Below are 16927 nucleotides of genomic sequence, written 5' to 3'. Positions count from 1 at the left end.
ATACAATGGCATTAGCCTGTTTGTAACCTATCCCTAATCCTTTTAATCTATCACATAATCAGACACATTATCTATGAATTCTCATATGAGGTTAGGTTAGGTTAGGTTAGGTTATTAGCTGACTGGAGCCTGCTGGACAACGACCTTGGGTTATGGAGGGAGTCACTGCGGGCAATGGGACTCTGCTCAACCAAGCTCAGCAGCCTCCAATGAGACAATGAACTGAGACCAAACACAGCCTCTGAGACCAGCGGTGGTCATTTTGAAGATGGGGAATACAGTTTGGAGGTGGTTTACAGCGGCTATGTTGTGGGCAGACAAATTGCAATGTTTTGGTGAGTTTTATTTTGTTTATGTTGAATTTGAACTTTTCCTGACTTTTTGTGAGTTTATTTTGTTTACTCATTAGAGAAGTAGAGAACATCTCCAAGCTGAAACTAAGAGGGCTTTCAGACTATCACTTCTCGGGGTACAAAGTGGTATTACGAGACAGGACGGGCCAGGCTAGCTGGTTAGCAAATTCACTTCAGTATGCATCTCAGTACAGACATCTTTGACATAATGTCAACACTGTTGTTGGTACATTTTTTTTTATATTTTAAGCTAAAATTCTGGGCATATCTTACACTTTAACCATTTAAAGAACATTTTAACACAAAAATGTTTTTAGAGCTCTTACAAAAAGCGTATTGATTTTAAAAATTACTTAAGGTCCACCTATTATCATTTTCAACTGCAGTTGAATGCAAGAAATAAAAAAAGAAGGAGCTACAAGGTCATTGTTTTTCAGCCTGTTGAAAACATGTTTTCATATCTGACAAGGTTGGTAGGTTTTAGGAACAAAACTACTTTTTTATTATAGGAAGCAATAACAGTCGTGTCAAATGAAAACAAAGTTGACTGCTGGTATGAGACCAGATGCATCAAGACTCTAGTGTAGAAGTATCACTGTCAGTTGGAGTCAAATTCAGACAGAGTCTGCTACCTCTGGCACTTTTTTAGTCCATAAATATGAACAAGAGTGCAAAAACAATAGTTTGTGTGGCTTTGTGTGGTTAAACAAGTAAAACTGCTGGTATTAAAATAATACTTAAGTAAAAGCACAAAGTATTATTCACTACACTACTCAGAGTAGTAGAGTTAATTTTTAAATGTTCTATAGGTAGCACTATCACTCAGAGGGGTCCCTGTTTCTCCAAATTATTCAGTTTAAATTACTCCCAGCTCATGTACTGTTCTGCTCAGTGGTCATGATCACCACTTCAAATCTGGGCTGAAGAGTTTCGTGTTTTTTGTGTGTTTTTTTGTGTGTTTTTCTTGAAATAATACTCAGTAATACACAGTAATTTGAGTGTTTGTAATTAGCTACTTCCACCACTGATTGTATCTTACAAAAGATTTCTCCAATGCACTGAAGGCTGAAGGAGCACAGGCTGTTTCTCGGCACTCTGCATACTCTTGTTCCCCCTTTGTCTGAGAGCATATTACAAAATGAACTGTCCTACCAACTCTTTTGCTAGTGATTCATGAGGCTGCATCATCTTTCACTGGAAGTTTAAGCCTCTTGATCTGTAATTATTTATTATATATTTATTTACAAGCAAGTGATAGATGAAAAGACAAAGATCTCCATAGCCTCATTATGAGTAAAAGCAATTCATTTTTTGGTGAAAGCCTAAACAAATCCTATGCAACTGAGACACTACACACTATGTAAAATTATACATATGGGATATCAAATTCTTACAATTTAAAGCTGTCTTGCATATTTTTGATATTCAGTCCCCTATGATGTAGTTAAAAATTGTCATTAGAGTCCGTTTCAAAAATATCAAATCATGGGAAAACTGTGATTTTTGCTTGTGATTTGTATCAGTGTTTGGTATGGGATAATTTCCAATGCTGTTAAAAAAATGAATAAATAAAAAACAGTGTGGAACATTGCCTTAATTCAATGCAGAACTATGTTTCCATCAGTGTGATTGTGTTACAATTGTTTTAAGTACTGGTGAATTTCAGCAATTTTGGTAAGGTTATGAGAGCGTTCCATAAAAAAATATCTTTTATCACTTACATGCACACAAACTTAAATCCTGGTATGCTGTAGTAGTAGTAGTAGAGGATTTTAACATTCTATTCTATATACTCTTTTCTACTGAATGTAACAAATACTGTCCCATACTCTTACACTGTGGTCAATGTTTTGATCTAATGGAATGTGAGTTCTTTAAAGCAGAAGTATTGTTTCATGTACTACTCACCTTTTTTGACAATTATTTTTCTATACAATTAACATAAATGGAGAGAATTAGGTTATACTTGCTCTGCAGTTAGACTAAAAGTGGGGTCAGGTTACCCAGTGGAGGTCCACCAAAGAGGCAGACAGTGTCAAACATCTACAGAACTAAAACCATCAACAGACTATCCAAATAAAGTGTCTCAGTTACAGGGACTAAAAGGTATTACAGGGATATTTGTTAAATCCTTCACTCGTTGAGCCTGTTTATACCTGGTATTAGCATGGGTAGGTGACCCAAACACAAGTGGAAAACCCTTAAGTGTAAACAATCACCGACACGCATTGTGATCTTATCACTCAAACCTCTTGTTTAGGTGGTCTGGGATGCATGTGATCCCATGTATATTGTAGTGTAAATGCTAATTTATCCTGATGCATCCCCAAAAAGGACGTCATCAGTGCAGGACGTGATGGTTGATGGTGACAGGACACCAATGTTGAGTCCTGGGCCATAGTGAAGGTACTACTAAACCAACGTCCTCTACGGAACAAGAAGCCTCAACAACAAACAGAATGGATTACACACTGTTTGAGTTCTATGTGGCTTGTCTTAGCAGGTAAGACAGTCTTCGGGCTGTCTTACCTGCTAATGTTTGCAGCAGATGTTTGTGTATTCTCTCTACACTCTCTGTTGCAACTCATTTTAAAATTAAAATAGGAGGTGTAATAAGAGAAACTTTACAAGCTTTGCGACACAGCCACAGCAAATTCTAAATCATTTGCACCTTCTTGTTAATTTCGGCATTAAATAAAATACATAAAGTTGTCTATTTCCTTGTAAAAAGTGTCAGTTTGTCATGACTTTGCTGTACCAGCCTGTCAGCTACTCTGTGTCTAAAGTGCATCTTACATGCCAACATTCAGTAACTGTTTGAATACTGTTTAAATGCATTACAACAGTTACACCAAATTCATCAAATGTGTTTATTTATTGGCAGTAAACATGTCACATTTTAAAAATACACACACACAGTAACCAATATAGATTTCTTCTTTGTCACCCATGGACAAAGTCCCCAGTCTCCCTTAAAAAATCTTGAAATTTTGAAAGTTGATGTGTCAGGAGAAACTTTATAAACTAAAATAAAAAAATGTAGTTTTTAAAAATTTTAATTAGTTAATTAATGTGGGCCTCCATGTTAAACCTGCAAGGTTATACATTAAGTTCTTTCTTTCTTTGTGAAAAAAAATTCTGTCCGTTTGTCCCGGTGATGTATGTTTATTTGCATATAAAGCAGTGAAGTGAAATCCAATCACAAGTTGTCACTCGCGATGCGTGTCTAGACGTATTTTAATGCCAGGTGTAAACTGATGCACTTAGAGCTGTCCACCTGTGTTCACATCATCCAAGAAGCACAATAATACCAGTTATACTCCTTTTTCACTTGTTGTAGCCTTTTGATAAATCTAAGTAACACTCTGTGACACCTAAACTCTCTCAAAACCATTGTGTAAAGTGAAATATGTACTGTTAAAATTATTACCTTTTAATGTATTTATTATTAACTTTATGTCATTTCTACTATATACAGTGCATTATGGTGTATATATAACATACCCATCAGTGTATAACACAGTAAAGTAGTTGATTTAAAAAGAGGTTAAGATATGTCTAATAATTAAAACAAATCACCACTAATTCCAACTGCCTGAGGCTATTTCTGTTGGTTCCCAACCAACTCAGCAAAGTCATCCTCCACATGCCTGGCTAAAGAGAAGGTGGGGGGCGGTGTAGGACTCACATTTTAAAAAACACATTTCCTTTAAAAAGAAACAACATCAACATAGAGAGCAAAATGAAACTTGAGTGTTAACTTACTGGAGTTACAGTTTATCCTGATACAGTCTAGATGGGGAAGAATAAATGACAGATGAAATTGCATCCTTCAAGGTTACTGCTGCAGACATCCAAAAACAAAAAGTCCACCCTTCCGGGGACGCACACATGCAGGAAGGCAGCCATTTTATTCCTTTGGTATTTATGTTCAACTTTATGCCAAATTACCATGAAATATATTATTGATTTCAAAGTATTACAACATTTAATTTAACATAATTTAACAGTAAATAAAATGCATGGATTTGTTACATAAATGTGTGCTGGTTGACATTAGCTGCTTTTCTGGAGCTTTCTTTACCCATAGTACCAGAGTCCAAATATATGATTTGTTTATGCACAGTATTTACAGTAAAATGGCCACTTGTAGTACCAGTTACATGAGTTTTCCAACCCAACACTGTTTGATTTTAGGTGCAAATACTCAGATTAGAAAAGTCAAAGTCTCTGGCTCCAGAGCCTCCACACCAACAAGGTGGTAGCAGTCATCCATTTTAGAGCCACTGATCTTTGAAAAGTCAAGAAATACAGACTGATATAATTTAGTTTGCAAAGTTAAAATTGTAAGACACTAGTGTGGAAGACAACAAATATCTGATGTGTGAAACAGTCCCACTGAGGCCAGAATAATGCTGTAAACAGCTGTGAAGACAGTGAGGGTTGGTCACCATGTGGCTGGTGGTTTCATGTGTCGTCAACCGCAACAGAAAAGTGGGAGCAAACAGCCACGATCCAATCAGCACCAGCACCATGCAGAGGCACAGGAACCCCAATGATCACATCTGGAGAACTAGCCTACACCTACATGTGTCACTGAGCTAGATCACAGGCTAGATCTGTAAATATGTACATACTATAGAGAATCACACAAATTAACAGAGGCTAAGAAATCATATGAGCACTGACCAATTAGTGCTGCAAACATTTTACATGAAATCTAGAGTATGATTTACATTAATTAGTATAATCAGTGAAGGACTGACCTAATGTGGTTTGGCAAACAATCTAACATATGCTTGCTTACTTCTTATGATTTTTTATGAAACAAAATAGATGCTAGATAAAGATTGAGATATGTGACTAATTTTTTCATTATATTTATATAATACAATTTGGAAGTATTTGGGGTCACAGCCAGCTGTAGGTTTTGCTGGGCTCTGTTCTCGGGCTGTTCGCCTGACGGGCCGCAGGCTTAAGGCCTTTGAAGGGGTGAATACCATCTTTTGACAAAGCATGATGGGAAATGGAGTTGACAGGAAAAACATAAGAACAAAACACGGAAAAAAGCATCGACTTCCATAGAAGACACCATCATTAGCAAAGAAAATAACCACCCAGAAGAGCAAGAAAAGTGACAGAGAAATGACTTGATGTCAGACAGAAAAGTTACTGAGAAAGACAAGAAAAGTCTTCTAATGTCCAGTTGAATGATGGACTGGAGATCGGTGGGCATACTTCACCTCTTAGAAAGTCTCAGCACACTTTGTTCTTTAAAAAGACTTTATCAGAGACTAGACTTTAAAGTCCAATGTCTCTACATCATAATGTATATTCTGTATTCATTGTGCTGTGACTGTCTCAAAAGTTCTGTAAAGAACGTGGATATGGCTATGATTTGTCTGTTTCAAAGATGGGCCAAACATGTTTAACATTGAAATAAAAAATAAGTTATGATGGTATATCATAATTTGAGATGTTAACCAGTAAATAGTATAAAATAATTTATAAATAAATTAAAAAATAAATTAAGCAGTCCATGGTTATCTGTGTGCACAAACCGTTTTAACACTCATGCAAGAGATCAAAACTCTCTTATCTATGTTCTAAAACAGGTAGAAATCTATAAAAGATCACAGTGATGGTTAACTGATGAAAAGATTGTGCACAAAAAGATAGACAGAGAGTGAAAGTAGAGAAGAGGTCATTGGTAAACCATCTCATGGTGAAGGTGGAGGTGTGGAGGCAGATGGGTGGAGGTGGGTGGTGGGGGAGGGGGATGGGGGACATACGATACCTAGGTTGACCGTGAGTTTGACACGACCCCCGTCCAACTCCAGCCTAAGCGTGTCGGCTGAGTCTCGAGAGGTGGTGGCCATTAGGAGGCCGTAGGCCCGCTGGCAACGAAAACGCAGGGAAACGTCCTCGGCCTCAGTGTGCATGATGTTCGGCATCACCACCTTCATGTACATGCTGCCGTCATAGGAGAGTATGGAGGCCTCTGTGGGAGCGAGTCAGAAGCACAGAGAGATGTTAGCCATAGTCCAAATAAGGTTGGAGACTATACAGTCAGCTGGAACATGGTACATGGCAAATATTCTATTTGTCATAGTTGCTGCTGGGAATGTCTGTCAGTTGGTCCACCGCCACCTGCTTGAGTGGTTCAAGGGCAAAAATTAGGTTATGGAGTTATTAATCAAAAACTGAAAGACCTAATACTGAATACTCTGCATACTATACTGGGACACTCAAAAAGTGAATGAAGATTGAATTTAATAATAAAAGTCAGGACAAAATGCGATCATTTTTTAGTTTGGCTTGAGTTTGTTGTTTTTCAGCTTCAAAAATCTTCGGACCAGTGTTAACCTGTGATTACTGTAGATTAACTGGTGGCAATAGCCTGGATGCTTTTTGGTTGCTTGTGGTTTTGGGAGGATGTTGACAACAGGAAGAGAAGGTGCAGCTGTCTTTGTACTTTGTACTTACTAGTTTAATGTAATTACATTTTCAACATTCATTTTCAGGCGTACATACAGTAGTTCTGTCAAGAAAAAAAAAAATTTCAGTGAATGTGAAAGTGCAAATTAACATACAGCACAGCTGCTCCCTGGAGGTTGTCAGTAGAGAAAAAACTCATGTAGGTCGACTATACAACTGCACAATAATCAATATGTCATTATGTACAATGAGATGCTTTTACGTGTAAACATACTCCCTGCCCACTGGCTAATGTCCACAAGATTATTCCAGAGTCTAGGTGAAGAAGAAGTGTGTGTGTGTGTGTGTGTGTGTGTGTGTGTGTGTGTGTGTGTGTTTGATCAAGTCTGATGTACAATAATTCATGTTTGCTTTAATGAAGTTGGTTGAACTCATTTTCTTGGCTTTTTTATGTAGGCGTCACTCCATTTTTAGTCTCACAGTCACTAATTATTATTTAGTTTTCCCAACTCAAACCAAGAGATTGAATTAATTTACACAAAGCTGTGTTTCATACTTGAATGAATTCCAGTGCCAACTCTGTTGTGTAACATCAGTTATATGTGCTATGCAATTAAAAAGCCCCCCCTTTCTAAAACACAATTCACTAAAAAATAATCACCTTTAGTTTCATTGACAGGAAATCGACTCAATGTACAAGTCGTTCAAAATTCATGAACTGTTTTCTCGCTCAAATTCAACCACCACTAAATCCCTGTGTATTTATATTACATTTTGCACATGTTTACATGTTATTGTCAAAACTCTCAAAAAATGTCAAAACATTTTCTTCTGCATTTCTATCGTCATATTCATTAACTCTAAAAACCCACGACTTATGACCATGACATCACAAACAGAGCACTGTTGAAACAGACATTGTTGTCGTATGTTAACTGACCACTGTCTTCAAACTCATGAAGGGTTGCTCATGTGGATACAAGCAAACACTTCAGTTTGGAAGTAGCAGAAGTGAGGTACTATTACACAAATACTGCTTCCACTGCCAACAACAGCTAATCCCTGCCAAAACATGAAGTTGTACAATATACACCTCATTTATTTGGCTCCAGGAGTTGCAAAATAGCCATCCCATATGGCTCTTTTTAGTCTGTGTCCTCATCTGACTGTGAACTGTCGACACACTTTGTCTGTACCTCAAATTGGCTGTTACACCATGCTGTGCTCTCATTCTGCCCTCCCCTTTTCAAAGACATTTGGGCATGTTGACAGCGTTGAGTGCGAGGAAATCATAGACTGCTCAAACTCACACATACACACATATGCAGGCACTTACAAGGAACACGCAGCATATGACAGCTTCAGCGTGTGAGAGAGTGTCTAACATGCAATTGTGCTGTGGATGAAATCCTAACAGCTATTGAGCTTGCACATCAACACATGCATCCCTATGACATCTGAGAAAACTTTATCCACTGATAAAGGCCATATGAAAATGCAAAGTTGACCCCGACTTGGGATTGTTTTGTGAAACATCAGTGTGTTGTTTGTTCTGTACGCTAGTCTTACATTTGGAATTGTAATCAACACTTAAGTCTTTAGGGGACACTAGTATGGTTTAGCCTCAAAGACTCTTTCAGCACCAGAGTGAAATTAGTTGTTCTTAGTGTTGAGGGTGCATTGTGTGCATTAAAAAGATGTTTTTGTAAATTTGTAAAATGCAAAATAGGAGTAAAATAGGTATGGCTATGGTGGAGTCTTTGGTTGATGAGATTAGTCCATGTCATTTTGAGAGTTGTTTCATGGATGGATTTTTTTTTTTTTACTAATGGTGCAAATTATTTTGTGTAAATTAAACATATTTCCTGAGTGCGTTTTTGAGCTGTGGATATTGTAAAGAAATAGTTTTGAGTGAGATCAAACTTCTGTGTAAGTTTATGGAGTGATAGTATGGTGTTATTTTTAAACAGGAGCTCTAAATGAGTAATTTATTTAATTAGTTAATACAGAAGGTGTGTGTATTTATAGAAAGACTGGGTTGTTGTAAATAGGGGTGAATTGACATGGTGAGAGAGTGTGATGGGTAATGTTACAGACTTTTCACCAAGCTTCCAGAGTTGTGGCAATGGCTGTGTTTTGTAGCAGTTAATATGTTTTATTTTTTCTTAGAGAAATGGTAACTCATTAATGGAGAGTTTGTTGCATTCTGACCAAGGTTTCTGAAGAATATTTGAGTGAATCCATTTCATGATGTACGGTAATTGATTATTGCAATGGTAAAAGATGTTTGGGGCATTTAAACAACTTCCAAGTTTTTTGGTTTTCTTTGAGTTTAATTCAAGGTTGTTGTGTGCTGAACCACTTGGGCGTTGACTGGACAGGTGTCATTGAGAAGAGGAAGTTGATTCTGGGAAAACATTTGTACTGCTGCAATGCAACCTGCGAGGGACAGTGGTAAAATATTCTATTGGTTTAACTTTTTTCTTCAGTGGATTTATGGATGGGAATGAAGTTGAGGTAGAACAAATCTGGAACATTGGAGGAAATGTCAATGCCCAGACACTTAAAGTTACCAATTTGGATGTTGAAAGGTTGTTTTAGTGTTGCAGCATTCCACTGGTGTATATTTAATGGGAAGATGGTGGATTTGGAGCAGTTAATGGAGTAATCAGAGTAATTCGAACACTGATGAAACAGTGATGCTTGATGTTTTTTGTATTCATAATGATGAATCATCTGCGTATAAACTGACTTAATGGGTTGTATTGGCGATCGTAATTCCGGTGATTTGTGTGTCCTGGGGAATGGCAGCTGATAGGGGTTCAATAAACTGTGTGAACAACAGTGGAGGGAGTGGACATCTTTGTTTAGTGCTGAGGTTTAGTTTAAATGGCTGTGAGATTTTTACATTGGTGATTACTGATGCTGTGGGTGAGTTGTAAAATATGATAATCCATTTAATGAATGACTTTCCAAAACCAAACATGTTTACATCTTTTGGTTTTTGGATATATTTATTAGGTTGAATAGATGGAAAGCCATCTGATCCAGGTGCTTTATTATTGGGTATGGCTTGGAGTGCTTTCTCACAGTCATCTAGTGTTATGGGTCTGTCTAAGATATTTGCATGAATTTCTGGTAATTTGGGTAGATTGTAGAGTTTGCAGTGTAAGTTTGTAATGTTTTTGATATATCATTTGGGGTGTATATAGTATTCCCTTAAAAAAATGTAGCAGATATATGATAGTTTTTTCTTGTTGCTTTAGTTGATTTGCCAGATATTTTCCTGATTTGTCACTGTATTCAAAATAGTTATGTTTTAACTTACTACTAGTGATAGTAACCATAGTACTCATCAGCATCATTGTTGTCCTTGGAAGTGGTTTCTCTTTATGGAATAATAACCATTGTTTTTGTATAATTGCATAGGTCTGAGTATGGAGTTGTGAAAAAATATTAATACAAATGCAAAAATGCCATTAAAAATAATAATATATAAACAAAGAGATGGATGTAACCCTCTTTCTTTTCTCTGAGTTGTCAGGGTTGCTTTCTTTGATATCAGTAAAGATCAGATGCTGCCTGTTTGAATGTCGAGTACAGTTTACAGTCTACAGAGCAGAGTTTTATTAATGTTTATGAATATACTGAACGTCTTGTCATACAAAATCCAGTATAAGCAGATGAACGGCAGGTTTTCCTTTTTTTCCTCCTCAGGTCAATTGATTTCCGGATCTGCCATTCTGACCAGTATGTTGTAGCCATTGTCAATGAAGAGTTTTTTTTCAGCTGGAGAATATCTTATTGTTTTAAGCAAGCCATTTTTACTTATGTGTTGTGATCTTCTCACGTTGAATGGAACTTACAAGTAAAATTGTAGGGTAGCAAACTTTTCAGCCTGTATTTTTCATTTCTGTTATTTTCCTAATACTGCCCAGTCTGCTCCATATCATCTTACATTCATCCAGAGTTGAAAAGCAGTGGTGGTTGCTGTTTTCTTGCACTACGCTGGTATCAATCAGAGGTGATTATTTGTCCTGTCACAATAACTTATTATGATAAATGAGCCAATAAGATGCTGAGACATTATGTGTCCTACAAATGCCCTTTGTTCAGTTGTGCTGCATAAATAGGAAACTGTAGTTATACCAAGTGCCCACAGAGTGGAGACACAGCCCATCTGTCTGCCAGGAAAATATTTGTAGTAAGTAGGGCTGGAAGCGGGGGGGGGGGGGGGGGGGGGGGGGGGGGGGGTAAAGAGGCGGGCAGAGGGTTAAGACAGGTAGAAAAAGGAGGAATAATGGATGAAACCAAGAGTAGGAGAAGGTAAAACCACCCCCTCTCTCCATCACACTTTCAAAATACAATGCCAAATAAGGTAAAGGATCTAACTAGGGGTTAGGCCATATTTTCCAAATAAAAGCCCTAAATGTAGACCATGGTGCCGAAGAAGGCTGGATTTCAGGATAAAGGCCCCCAAAGTTAAACAGAGTTTACAACAGGCTACACGAGTACTGAAGAAACTAAAACTCTGTAAATACCTCTGTCTTTGTGCTCTTGCAATTTCTACACTTCACCTCATTCAAATCCTTAAGCTACGACTCCAGTTCATCATATTTCATACCTTATACTACATTTTGCCCCCTTTATCCCTTTCCAACTTTTCCAACTGTTTATGCTCATTCAGCTGCTCCTTCATACAAAATTAAGCCAGCAATGCAGTTTAGCTCCCAGCTGTACAGGAAGCAATGCAGTTTGTTATTCTCCACCCACTTCATCTCGTTTAAATCTGTACACTATGACTCTCATTTGAACCCCTTTCATTGCTTACACTATATTTTGCATCTTTCATCCTTTTCCCACATTTCTAACTATTCATACTCCTTCAGCTGCTTCTTCATAGAAATTAAAGCCAGTAATTCTTCAGCTTTTCAACATCCAGCATTCACACAATTTCTTCGGATATTGCCTTCTCAAGTTTTTAACTGTTAATATAGTCAAGCCTTCACCTTTTTTAGGCTTAGTTCACAATTGGAAATTACCGCTGTCTCATATATATACACACACAGATGTAAGATGCGCCCACAGATATTGACATACATATACACACAAACAGAAATCATGCATGTACTCATTTCTGCAATCATGTTTTGTAGGGCTTCGGCTAAAAAAACATTGGCTGGGGGCTACACAGCACTGCCCAAAATTTGACATCCAGAAACACTCCCAACACAGAAAAACATTGAGAATGCAAGAAAATTGAGGCAAGGGTCTCTGCAGATACAGACACCACCACATAATTCTAGTGGGGAATATGACAATTGAGAGGGATTAGTTTTGACTATACAATTTTTGTGTGTGTGTGGTTTCTGCGTAGTATACCTTTAAAAGATTAACTACATAGGTAACATTAGTGAAAGAATGTGGTCATGGTTAACAAAAAACAATGTTGTTTAGGGAGCAAACGATGAGTCCATGGGTGCCAGTGTCAAAATCACATGCCATCATCATCCCTATGAGGGCTGAGGGCAAACAACAATTAATTTCTATATTTTTAAGTTTAAGTTCTCTGTTATTCATGGGCATCCATATATGCATCCTATCCATGCATCTTACAAGTGGTTGTGACTGATCATAGAATTAGGTAAATCAAATAACAATATGCAACAGATACATTCCTGCTGAGGACCATCCCATTTTTTTGTGCTACAGCAGTGAACATTTCATTGTATAACAATCTACGGTGAAACTAAAAAAGTTTCAGAGTACAGAACAGAGTTCTCTTTATTTATCCACAGCTTTGTGTATTAAGTAAGGGCAAGCTGCATAGTAGAGAAGCATATGAATTAATAGTAAATATGTTGCTCTAACAACATAGTGACATGCGTGCATAATATCTTAATGGTACAACAGGATATTTTGTTCACGCATGACCTAATGCACCATACATATTTCATATGAATAAGGATGGTTTTTGTTCACTTGTGTGTTCTCATGCTGTACTTGCGTCTGGGTCCATGCTCAACTGCACATGAAATAAATGGCCATGTTTGGTCGCAGGGATGCCTGGGACTGATGTCTAATTGACAAGGTGTCAGATTACAGCACGGTGAAATATACACAATTTAAATTCTCATTACAGATCTGGACTGGGCTGTCAGATTAATTCTAACATGTCATATTTCTTGGATGTAACTATGTGTGGAAGGGTAAGTGTGTATCTGTGTGTGTGTCTGTGTGTCTCAGTAGAGTGTGTCCAAAGGATTGATACACTTTTAACTGACTGACCTTGCCACATTAATACCACGCAGGAGAAGACCGTAATGTATTTTGTTTGGTGTAAAGATACTGCATATGTAAACTGTTCACTTTAACTGTTTCTTTCTCTTTATTTTTGTGATGTAGCAGAAAGAGTGAACTCTCTAACGTCTGTTGACACCCCTCACATTGAAGATCAGGGACAGTTTTCATACTCTGTCCTCATCCACTGACCTTGTGTCATGTATCACTTCACAGAGGGAAGCATGCATTTATCTATGGACAAGAGACTCGGCTCATGGCAGCCCAGGATGTAAATGTTAAAAGATTATAATTATAGCTCAAAATATTAGTAATAATATGGCATTAATAAAAGTTAACAGACTACTGTTACCATGACCAGCTATATGACCTCATAGTCAGTACAACAACACAGTGGAACCTCTTTCTGATCAGGCAAAAATAGGTCTTTTAACACACTTTTATTCAGGGGTATTAATCAATTGTAATTTAAGTTAAAAATTAGCAAAATCGGAATCAATAGTGACTGAATTGTAAAATGTACAGAAACCACAAATAACAACTTTATAGGTGACAAGACACTAAACAAGAGATAGAGGTTGGGGTGTTGGGACCAGGTGTAAATGAAGATGTGTTCAGCAACACAATAGAAATCTGAATGGAGGAACTTTAAAACAGACTGTGCCTGCATTGTTCTAAGCTGAGAGTATTGAGAGTAACCGGAAAGAAACCGGGAAATCTACGTTGGGTCTGATGAGGATGAAGAAGGAGGAGGCGTTGCCATCTTCAAGTTGGCCTTTGTTGGCATGGGGTCCTGCATCTATCTCGCATTCTCTCTCTCTCCCTCTCTCTTCATGCACCCTTTGGGAAGGTGTGTAGGTGATCTTCAGTCTCTTCATTCAGGACACAAAGGTGTAGCAGGCCCCTGGCCTGAATGAAAGTTCATAGGGTCATATCTCTCACACAGAGCATTTTCTGTTTCAGTTGGTAATTTTTTTTCATCCTCAGCCCAACTGATGTGCGGTTTGCCACAGGGATCTATTTTTGGCCCCATTTTGTTTTTGCCTTTATATGCTCCAATTAGGAAACATTATTAGTAGGGGTGTGACGATACACTCAGCTCACGAGATCGAGACGAGATTTTAGGAAAACCACAATGACAAAATATATGACTGGACCAACAGACTTTTATTTTACTGAGTTGCACAAGCATTTTGAAATGTTTTATTATAACTTGCATGCACCAAGTATTAAAGGTAACAACATGCTGCAACTACACAGCCATGTTCTTTTAACTGTTAATAAACTTATTCTTTCACAAATTGAAACTAGAACTAAAATTTATAAAAGTTAAAACAATAATAAAAAAATAATAAAATTAAATATTTCCTCCTTTTCTTTTCAAAGTGCAAACAATATTATGTGCAAAACCAAATCATTATCTGTCAATACAGAGTGCAAACAAAGCCTGACCAAGTGTAACAACATGCTGCAACTACACAGCCATGTTCTTTTTTAAGAATATTAGCATGTCCACATTGTCTGGCAGCAGTTGGGATCTTTGCGCATTGACTATGTCTCCTGCTGTTGAAAAGATGCGCTCACTTGGAACGGAGGTAGCAGGGACAGAAAGGCACGCTTTGGCAAGGTGAGACAGCAAAGGATATTGGGAGCAGTGTTGTTGCCACCACTTACCGAGCTGTGGTGGTGCTGCATATGTCTCTGCATCGTGCTCGTATTAGCCGCGGTGTACGGCATTATTTTCATACAATGTTTGCATATTGTCCGTGTTTTATCAGTCACTCTACTGCCATTTATCATTTCCGCCGGGTACCCAAAATGCTGCCAAACAGACGATTTAAAAGTGGCGGGGGCATCTTCAATGGTCATACCGGTATTTTCCGACGTCATTCTGGCTGCTTGCTGTTTCCCCTCCTTCTCCTCCTCTTCTTCTTTTCCTTCTCCTTCTTTAGGTTCTGGCAGGCTAGACGTAGCAAAGGCGCATTACTTCCCCCACAGGTCACAAGTAGAAGCACAGCCAGTCAAAATTCTCTGGTAGAAGCAGAGCCAGCTTCTCTGGTAGAGGTACAGGGGTAGAGGTTTGTATAGCTCACAAATCTCGCGAGACAGATTTTTAACGCGACGAGAAATATCGTCGAGTTTAATCTCGCGAGATCTCGTCACACCCCTAATTATTAGTGAATTCAAAGAGGTCTGTTATCATTGCTGTGAGGATGACACACAAATCTATCTGTCCTTTATGCCTGACAATACTAGCTGTTTGAGTAGTTTGATGGAGTGCGTAACTACCATTAAAAAATGGATGATGAGCAACTTTTTACAACTAAACTCAAACAAGACAAAAGTAATAATCTTTGGTCCTAAACACCTAACCAGCAAATTAAAACCATTCCTTGGTCCTTTGTCAATCAATATAAAATCGACAGCCAAAAATGTTGGTGTCATATTTGATTCCTAACTGAACTTTGAACCCCATGTCAATAATCTCATAAAATCCTGCTACTTCCCACTAAGTAACATTAATAAAATTTAATCAGTTCTGTCCTTTTGTACTTAGAAAGGCATATTCAATTCACAGTGTCATTCACACAACATGGTTTGGCCCCCAGTTACATTACAGAACTATTGATTCCCTATGCTCCAAATTGCAAATTATGATAATCTCACCTACCCTTGCTAGATGTACCTAGGTCAAGGCTGGTGACCACAGGTGACCAACCTTTTGCCATTAGAACTCCAAGGCTTAAAATTGTAAATTCTGTAAATTCTGTGCTAGTGTGTTTTACTTTATATTTGTTCTTATCTGTAACAATGGTGGCCCACATTCTTGATTTAGTTTTATTCTTATGTATTCTGTGTAGCACTTTGTCCGGAGTGGTCTAGATATGCTTTGCGCTGATTTTAACGGTGATTGCTTATGATCTATAGATTAGAGATTCATACAAAATTCAAAATAGCTGAAAATCTTTCAATGCTTAAATGAAGAGGCTTCATATGGATTGATTCCTCTGGACCCACAGAATCCAGGAAAACGGTTCAAAAGTTAAGGTCAAAATGTAAAATTCATTGTTATTGCGCCACCATTTGGCCAATTAGTATATTTTTTTGTCTCAGTAGTGGATATGTTTTGAGATCTGCTGAGTTTGAGAACTGTAGCTCTGAGACCCATGTACTTTTAGAGCATAAGGAAACAGATACTACCCTTTAAAAGTGATGAGGTATTGTATTGAATTGGTGAATGAATAGTAATTCTTTTAAATGCTTAGAAACTTAGATCAACGGCACGGTGAGCATGACATGGGTTGGTTCGTTGATGGAATATGTGCTATGGAAATATGCTTCATGATTATTTTTGTCATTTGAGCCATTTTTAGAATGGGTTATTCCACTCCATCAGTGTGTTTTCCCCAGTCTTATTCAGGACAGGCCACTATTTTTCTTGCTGGCCTTTACCCAGATTGACACAACACTACTGCGGAACCTTTTTGTGATTGGAACACCTGACCTGATGAGAATGATAAATGTTAGAAATGCATCACAAAAATGTTAGTGATTGGACATTGCAGTGTCAGGGACAAGGCAAATAACGGCATTACTAATATCAAAGCAGTGAAAAGTAAAAGCATGTTTCCTGGACATGATGATTAAAACTAATCAGTCATTGATAGGTGACCAATTAAATGTACTCAGTTCAACAGCAGTCAATGAAATTGAAATTAGTGTCCTGAAGACTGTAGTGAAAATCGATGCATGTTTCCCAACATACTGTATGTGTGTTCAGTATTCAGTCCTTACATCATAATCATGACACATATGGCTTTATGAATTGTATCCTT

The 16927-nt window shown here is 37.7% G+C and overlaps 1 protein-coding gene across 10 annotated transcripts in view; it reads right to left on the bottom strand.

The window, feature by feature from the left end:
* nrxn3a (neurexin 3a) overlaps positions 1 to 16927 on the bottom strand; it is a 174879-nt gene that overhangs the window by 67839 nt on the left and 90113 nt on the right. For 5 of the 10 annotated variants that reach the window (XM_073483396.1, XM_073483399.1, XM_073483400.1 and 2 more), the window contains 2 exons: positions 6151 to 6354; positions 4119 to 4145 (listed from right to left, as the gene is read on the bottom strand). In XM_073483396.1, coding sequence (XP_073339497.1) covers positions 4119 to 4145; positions 6151 to 6354 — 231 coding nt within the window. The remainder of the gene's footprint in view (positions 1 to 4118; positions 4146 to 6150; positions 6355 to 16927) is intronic. The other 5 variants (XM_073483404.1, XM_073483402.1, XM_073483403.1 and 2 more) reach the window with 1 other exon arrangement.

Source organism: Pagrus major, chromosome 16 (genome assembly GCF_040436345.1).
Source record: "Pagrus major chromosome 16, Pma_NU_1.0".
NCBI lineage: Eukaryota > Metazoa > Chordata > Actinopteri > Spariformes > Sparidae > Pagrus > Pagrus major.
This window is presented reverse-complemented; position numbering and strand designations above follow the sequence as displayed.